The sequence below is a fragment of the Nilaparvata lugens genome, chromosome 7 (assembly GCF_014356525.2).
Source record: "Nilaparvata lugens isolate BPH chromosome 7, ASM1435652v1, whole genome shotgun sequence".
In the NCBI taxonomy this organism is placed as follows: domain Eukaryota; kingdom Metazoa; phylum Arthropoda; class Insecta; order Hemiptera; family Delphacidae; genus Nilaparvata; species Nilaparvata lugens.
Window position 1 is genome coordinate 24435586 of NC_052510.1, and position 8622 is coordinate 24444207.

Below are 8622 nucleotides of genomic sequence, written 5' to 3' on the forward strand. Positions count from 1 at the left end.
GGTTTCAATTTCAAGTCTGGTAGTTCGATAGTCGGCATATCGACCTCAGTTCAGTTCTCGATTCAGTCAGCTGTGAGCTATCAGCTCCAGCTGGGCAGCTGGCTGGTTTGCTGGTTCACCTAACCTCTACAAATCTAGTGTTCAAGTCTTTTTTAATATTATTTTTTTATTTTTAACTAAATTAATGTAGTATTTTCTGGGCAATTAACACAGTAATCAGATTTTCTTGATATGACTGGAAAGAAGAAATCTAAGAGAACTATTTCTAGTAATCGCACCACTTTTGTCGGCGGTAGGTTATGTGGTTATGTTATTCTTATTCTCTGTTTAGTAAATTACTCGAATCATTCTTTTATTACGTTGCATTATTGTTTTGAAAAAAGAAAACGTAAAAATCTACTTAAAAAAGTTCATTAATATTTAAATGTTTTCTATCAGAATCTAGAATTGAATGTACCGGAATCTGATGAATTTCCTTGCATAGATTCAAGGATGTTTACAGAATATAGAGTTAAAAATCTCGGCTAGCAAGAAAAAAAAGGTTTCTGAAAAATTCATCTTAGTTGTAAGTGTATAATCACAAATGCAAGTACTCGCTTCTTATTAATGACCAAGCGTGCAGAGAAACAAATTCTGGAAAGAGCAATAGGAACATTCACACTGAAAGCGTACACTTGCTAGCTACGTTCAGTATGAGCAGCTGCATGCAAGTCAACGTTTTTCTTTACTGACTTTGTTTTTGGCTCAAACAGAATTCGACGTGCACTTCTGAGCACTTGCTTCCTATAGGTCTAAGCATTTAATGCAATCACACCCTTATTTATTAGGGTATGAACCCTTATTATTGATGAGGCCACCTTCAGGAGAACCGTGCTACTGTGTGCAAAGGCATATTACAGTGTAAACGAATTTATGGGTGATAATTTAAATTTTTATTGAGAGCGTGAGCAGTGAGCACTGGAGTTTTTTTTATGAGTGTTTTGTACGTGTATTGATTTTTTGACGCCATCGATCCCACAATTGTGGGTAATGGATGAAGCTGAAGGTATTAAAGGTATTAAGATTAGGCCTACTGTAGTTTTTTAAAAGCAAGAGTTCTCTTTACATAAGACTACAAAAATGAAAATTTATTTCATTTTTGTACAAAAATTGCGTAGGCTAACAAAGTCAAATACAAAAAGTAAATTGAATAAGAGCATTGGCTAAACAAATAATATCGTACATTCATTAACAATTTGTTCTTATTGTTTATAGATATTTCAACAATTAAAGCTTTCATATTTGTCTTGAAACAAACAAAGTCATATTTTTAAAAAACATTTGATAACTTATTGACCAGTCTAATGTCATATTCTATAAACCCATTTTAAGAATAATTGAACATAATACCACACAATGGGTGTTTTCATTTAAAATATTTGAGTTACAACTCCTAAGTCACCGCCTTATGAGGGGTTGAGATTAGTTGATTTAGTTGTACGTCAAAAGGTAGAGTATTGTCCCTATAAATTATCCTGAAAGTTACAGTATTATTAATATCTACAACAGTCTCTAACATATTGATGGCTTCCCATACATATGACTCACTCTTTATATATCAGCAAGCATGAATGGTTTAACGAAATCATTACTTACAGATGCAGGAAGTTTATTAACATGGAGAATGAAGAGAAGTGGCCCCAGAGTAGAGCCCTGGGATACCTGATGTGATGTTAGAGAAATTGGAGAAACATTTTTTTAAAATACTGACTGAAACCTACCCTTCAAGTAGTATGAAGAAACAAGATTAATCGAACTATTTTCAAAACCATAAAAACAAGTTTATGAGTGTCAAGTATAATGAAAAAAAATGAAAGGTTCGAGGTCAAATTTAGTCGAATTAAGGGAATTAAGTCCTAGTTGATTTTTTTTTTAAAAAATCTATTCACCTGTTCTCATTTCTATTGTAGATATCACACTTGGAGATTTTGCCAATGCTGAATCGCCCAGAGGAAGAGTGAAAAAATCGAACGATTCACTGGTTGCTGGAGGTTGGTTCATTTGTTTTTTGCCGAGGGTAATGGCCACAAAATCACTGAGCTTCTTCAATAGTCACAATTACTATTGGTAAATGTACTAGGGGTGAATAAATCAATTCAAAGTGGTAGTCTATCGCACATTTGGGAAGTGAGTTTTCAGAACTCATAGTTAACGAAGTAAGACTTGAACAAAACAGATACAAGCCTTTATTGTCTTATTGCAGTTTGTTGTAGCTGTGCTTGAAAGTAGGCGCCGAGTAATGATCGGGGCTGACCAAATCCGATTTACTAAAAGACATTACCATAGGCATTTTTGATGCAGTTACACTTACACTATAACTTAATTTATTACGATATAACTATTACTGCAAGCTACTACATATCTTATTTGATAGCTCATTTCTTTTAAACGCAAATCGGCTCAACTACAATTTATGTTTACTACTATTAATGATTGTCTGTTTTATTTCCAGTTCAGCAATTGAAAATAGAAGATGAACCTCAAGCCGTCCTTATCGATTCAGGTAATCAATTTTATATTCAAAACTTTATTGCCCAATGTAATGTTTGGTGTTTGAAGGAAATTTTGACAGTATTCACATTTCTTCATTTCATTTGAGATGGATTTATACCTATGGGTTATCACCTTTCGAAATGAATTGAGATATTATTGTATATACTTGTGTGTAGTAAATTGGAAAAATACAGTTTTGGGCATGAGCGTGCTGTGCGTTTTAAGTTACCGTTCGTATTTTCAAACAATGTAATAAATATACTTATGAGAATCCATTCTATCGATCTCAATAATATTCAACACACATTCTGAAGTTTATTAATAAATTATAATTAATATTTCATGGTTCCTATTGTATTGATCTTATTCCATCTATCTGAACAAATGTTTATATCTAGACAAACTCCATGTATTTTTCTAATGTCGCACTCACTTCAAGTCAAATTATATTCAAGGGTGCTTACAGAAGAAAATAGTTTCCCATTACCAAAATTGATTATTGGTAATCTTTTCTTTATTTTCACCCTTGTCCTGAAGTTTTCTTGCCTCAAATAATTGCTGCTGATTAACATGTCTGTATGAACTTCTAAATTGACAAGATGTCTCTTTTTCAGGTGATGATATTCGAGATGAGAAATCTCAGCGCAAAAAGAAGCTTGTCAAGAAAGTATTGGTCAGTGGAGGTCGCACCTATCCAATAGATATTTGGTACATACTTTCCAAATACATACGTCCAGAAGATGTCTGCACGTTCGCGTGCATCTGTAAAAGTACTCACCATGTTGTCTGTACTGTTACGTTCTGGATGCATTTGTATAAAAGGCAAGTCATAAAACTTACACGATGAATGTTAATAGATTCTTCAAAAAATAACATAGTATTGTTCATAAAAGTATTATTATTTATTATTAGTTGATCATTGGTAATGTTTATTATACGGTTTATGTATTTTTGGACTTTTGAGTGTGATCTTTGAAAATCAAAAATAATACTGTATATAACTTGGTTTGAACTAAAGAATTTGAAGGAATCAAGGTAGTTTCAAAATCTGCCCGTTTCTTGTTATCAATAACATTGATTTCTTGGATAAAAATTGAATCCAATTTGGAAAATGAAATTAAATCTTAGAACGTAAGTTTTGTTTGATGTAGAAGACTTGCTTATTGCTTCCTATCGAGTTTAATATAGAAAATCTTATTGATAAAATAATAACTAAAGTAAAATGTTCTATTTTCATTCTGATATTTTTAAAGTGGCAAACAAGAAACCTTTACAATGCGATTTATTAAAAGATTATTTTCTACACAATTCCCCTTTCATATGAGGTTTCACATGTTATGACAACTTTCCTAACTTCACGAGACCATAATAATTGACCATAAAGGAGCAAAGTAGACATGCGAATTCAAAAAAAATTGTTTTCAAAATGATTGATTTGCTTGGATTGTAAATATTAACTTGTTCTGTTACATTCAGGCCTAATATGAAATCGGTTCACAATGTGATATTCATGCTCTTATAAGGACAAACTTTAATTTCATGGTATCTGAAAAAGACTGAAAAATCCCTTTTCATTGATAATTCATACTAAACATTTGAAACATACTAAAATGTCACTCGTCTGTCTCAATCATAAGTAACTGAATCGAAGATCATGGAAAATCTTATGAATTTCTCTTGACCATTCATTAATATTATCATCACTATTTTTTACAGTTTTAACCCGGATATGAGAAAGACGCCAGCTTTATTGAAACCTGACCGTCTGATCCACAATCGTGGACTCCGTGTCATTGTGATCCGGGCTCTATACATCATGTACAAGCCATTAGTCGAAAGATCCAAGTCAAAAATGATTTTTGAGGCTGATCCCAGACAGCTTATAAAACGACAATGTGTTCTGCTGTGGCATGAGGTAATTAACATTTTATAAGTGCTAGAAGTCTCTCCACGTAGCACTTTGTGCTACTTCGACGAGCTGCCAAGTCGAAATTCGTGGATAAGACAGATATGGATAAATATATCTTCATGTAGTAGATTAGCATTATGATGAATCATTGTTCAAGCCTTCATCCTATAAAATACAAATTTATTCGGTCTTGGTTCGATTCACAATCCACCTGACATAATTTGTATCTTATTCCACCTCAATATCCATAATCTGACCAAGAAAATAAATAAGTATTTTTTTAGTGAGCTCATCGAATTAGAATATGATATTGAATTGAAGAGTCAAAACATTTTTATGTAATTTATGATAAATTTTTTTGAATATTCATTATCATCACTATTCTTAGGGCCGTTTGCACAGTGACAGTTTAAACCAAATTTCATTTTAAACTACATTTAAATCCGTATCAAGTCTAGTTTGTTATAATGTGTTATATTTTGAGTTTTAAGCCACCAGCTGATTAAATCGAGTTCAAGCTTTAACCATGCAAACGGCCTTACAGTATCAATCCGGATATCAGAAGGAACAACTAGCTTCATTGAAAAGTGAACGTCCCATCAGAGATGAGATATAAGTATCATATTTTATAGCTGATACCTATATATTATATTTTATCTCTGGTCTCATCCACAATCGTGGTCTGTATATGATTTTATCTCTGAATAGATAGATAATTCAGAAAATTGTTTATTAACTCTTTAATCAATTTAAAATTGAAAATTTAATTATCATGCCATTTCCATTGTAAAATAGAAACCCACTTTTGTTAATTTTAAGCGAATTATCACACTCATCTGCATATTTCAGATTCCTATTATTGTTTTAATTTTATATTTCAAAGCCTTGAATTGTTTTTAACTCGTGATTATATTTTGCAGAAAGCTAAAAATAACAACTGGATTTACTGGTTCAAGCTGCAGAAGACTGATAGTTCAAACAGTAGAGCGGCATCTATTTACAAAAACTTCCCCGAGAAGATGTTAGGAGTTTGTGCCAACACCGAAGAAGGCTGCAAATGCCTCAAGGTACTTTGCATTTTAATTTATTGTATGTTTTTCGTGAACCCTTGAACCTATCAAAACTTATTAAAAATTGAAAAAACACTTAGTATTAAAATACTTTAATATGCAGTTATTAATTTTTTTATGAATGCTTCAATTCCGTTTTGAGTATTGTATTGTCTATGATTGTAAATCATACCAATGTGAGATATTTTTTTAATACCTCTGTGAAGTAGATTAATTACTTAATAGATTAATTAGATACTTCTGTGAAGTAGATTAATTACTTAATAGATTAATTAGATACTTCTGTGTAGTAGATTCATTGAAATACAATAATACTCTCATTCCAGACATTCATTTCTGTAAAATTCAAACATACAACCAAAAGTTACCGCAATTTTGAGTCTTTCAACAGGTTACAAGATCTTTGTTGATAAGACAGACATGGTTTAATAAAGTATATTAGAACTAAGGTAGATCATATTTCAAGCATTTCTTCCGATAGAATGCAAATTTATTGCCAAAACTGTAGCACTTCGGACTTGGTTTGATTGACAAATCCACCTGGCATGAGTTGTATCTTATTCCACATCAATATCCATAATCTGACCACTAAGAAGTCCTTCTGTCACGCCAGAGGCCCTAAATCTAATCAGATTCGACCTGAAGAATTCAGACATTTCAGTCAAGTTTAATTTTATTTCATGAAAGTTTTATTTCAAGGGTTTTGGCATCATGATGTAACTTTTCAACAACTCAACTTATTTTTCAATGTGGTATAGGCCTAGTGAGATTCACGTTATAGAGTCAGCAACTGATTAACAATTGTTTTACAATCCTTGTAATGACAATTTGACAAAGCAGATAGCTCCATTCTTTTCTAGTTCCGTACCACTGATGAATTCTTTGCAGGCTGTGTACAAATATAATGAACTACCAGAATACTAAATCTCAATTACAAAAATATATCGTACTACAGAAGGCGGTGGAGAAAAAACTGTTGACTATGCCGTTCTATTATTTCCACTCACTTTATAACGTGAATCTCTTTTTTTTTCTAGGCAATTTTAAATTGTTGTATTGTTTATGCTAGCCAAATAAATAAATTTGTTATATTTTTTTTCAAGTAAGTCATAAGTTAAATACACTTGAAGGATCGATTAAAAAACTAAAATTCAGGAAGAAAGTAGCATGTAGAGTTTGGGTTTAATTTTATTCATTTTTCTTCAAGTAAATCATAACAAACAAGTTAAATAGGCTCGAATGCTCAATTTAATATTCTAGTGTTCAGGAAGAAAATAGCATGTATATATTGGGTTTTGTTTGGTTTTATTTGAAATAATTTTGCAGGTTTCATGTCCAAGCTACAATCCACCGCCAATGGTACTCGGCCAGACTCTGATGTCAGTGTCACTGACGTTGGATCATTCGCTGCGAAACAGAATTCAGCTGGTGTTTGGTTCAGGACCGAGGAATGTGGTTGACTACAATTCCACTACTTTCACACTCAACCCCGTCAGTCAAATACATGTATTAGATTGGTGGCATCCACTCTACCCCTATCCCTACAGTCAAGTAAATACATCCGATGATTTTTAACACTAAATTTGTTCTTCAAAGTTGTTTCATAAAACGTAAATCATATTACTAAAAAATAATTGAACATGATGATCTCCTACAGTTAATGTGTTCTATAAATTTGTTTCATAAAACGTAAAACATCCCCGAAAAATAGTTGACTATATATAACTATATATATAATATAACTATAACAACCTATAATAATATAACTATTATAAATTGAATAATTAAGTTTAGAAACTATTGAAGAGTTAAGAAACAGTGATGCTGGGTTAGACCATGCAAGGTTAGTTTTAATGCCACATCAGCGCTAAGTAATTATCAGCTTAATTGAGAATGATGACTACTACAAAAGAAACATAAGAGCATTACAAACCGGTGTTTGACATATAAATATTATCAATCAATTCTCTTAATTACTAGTAAGTTATTTTGGAGTTTTTAATTGATATAGGTCTACTCTGTAATGCTTTAACAATATATAAAATACACCCTTTTGAAATGGAGATTTAGAATTTCCCATCATCTTGGTGGAATTGATGGTGCAGGTGAATTATGAAATAGCCACATTTTTATTGAAATGTATAGAAAGTACTTTCAATAAATTATAGCAAATAAAAATGGTCCACTACAGTTCATTTCCTGATGATTTCGATGGATTAAATGCATTATGGAGATGGATTTTCAAGGACAAAAATCACTGCCACTTTTTATTACAAAAAGTATTCCATTGAATTTTTAATTCGTTCAGTTTACTGGGCGAATTGTGATAAATGTAACAAGTACATAATTATTCTACTTTACATTCCGCTCTATAAATTTTGAGAAAACAATGTTTATTTTTGCTCAAACTAAACTGAATAGCATGTTGTGTTGTTATATAGCTTTTTAAATATTTTGATTTTAATAGACCGAAACAACTCAATAAGTGGAATTAATATACCTAATCATTTTACCGAAGCCCCGCGTTCCTTATAATTACATGTTTCAGTGTATATTTCTCCCAAACATTGATAAATTAGTTACTAATGTAAGGTGGAGTAATTCTTTTGTACTGTACTTACGTTTGTATAACCTAGATAAATTATACTTGACTTCAAGATCTCATGTATTTTTTCGTAAATTATATCTTTGAGCATTCAATTCAAATTAAATATTTTTCTTAAATATTCAAGGCATTGAAAATTAAGCTTTCAATATTTATTTTTAAGGAGCCATACCAAAATAATTGGTAGTGAGCTCTGGGAAATTCCTTAGATTTGATATATTTGTAAATAGAAACAAATAAATAGTATATTGTTTTCTTTGGAGAAATTTATGTACATCTCGAAGACCATAATATTATATAGACTTGAAAGCAATAATATTGTTCTGTTGTAAAAGTAAACTATTATTTTGAAAATAAAATTTATTTTATAAAAATACTGTACTTTTGCTTGATTATTTCCCATTAGAATAATTATATTATGGTATTTATAGCTTTTATATTTTTTCCTCAAACTACTGAAAATATGTTCGAAATTCCCCTATTTTTAGTTTTTTTTCATTTTTTTA

At 31.1% G+C, this 8622-nt stretch overlaps 1 protein-coding gene across 1 annotated transcript; it reads left to right on the top strand.

The window, feature by feature from the left end:
* The first annotated feature begins 64 nt into the window (after positions 1 to 64).
* Positions 65 to 8404, top strand: LOC111051415 (transmembrane protein 183). The gene is made up of 7 exons (XM_022337930.2): positions 65 to 292; positions 1950 to 2030; positions 2492 to 2542; positions 3147 to 3354; positions 4249 to 4447; positions 5362 to 5508; positions 6838 to 8404. The coding sequence occupies exons 1-7, from the start codon at positions 232 to 234 to the stop codon at positions 7084 to 7086; spliced, it is 996 nt and encodes a 331-aa protein (XP_022193622.2). The 5' UTR covers positions 65 to 231; the 3' UTR covers positions 7087 to 8404.
* The last annotated feature ends 218 nt before the right edge of the window (positions 8405 to 8622 follow it).

Excerpts from the sequence above, each read along its gene's own strand:
- LOC111051415 (XM_022337930.2), top strand. The coding sequence starts at position 232 with ATGACTGGAAAGAAGAAATCTAAGAGAACTATTTCTAGTAATCGCACC. Across the intron at positions 3,355-4,248 it reads TGGATGCATTTGTATAAAAG|TTTTAACCCGGATATGAGAA; the intron begins GCAAGTCATAAA and ends TATTTTTTACAG. Across the intron at positions 4,448-5,361 it reads GTGTTCTGCTGTGGCATGAG|AAAGCTAAAAATAACAACTG; the intron begins GTAATTAACATT and ends TATATTTTGCAG.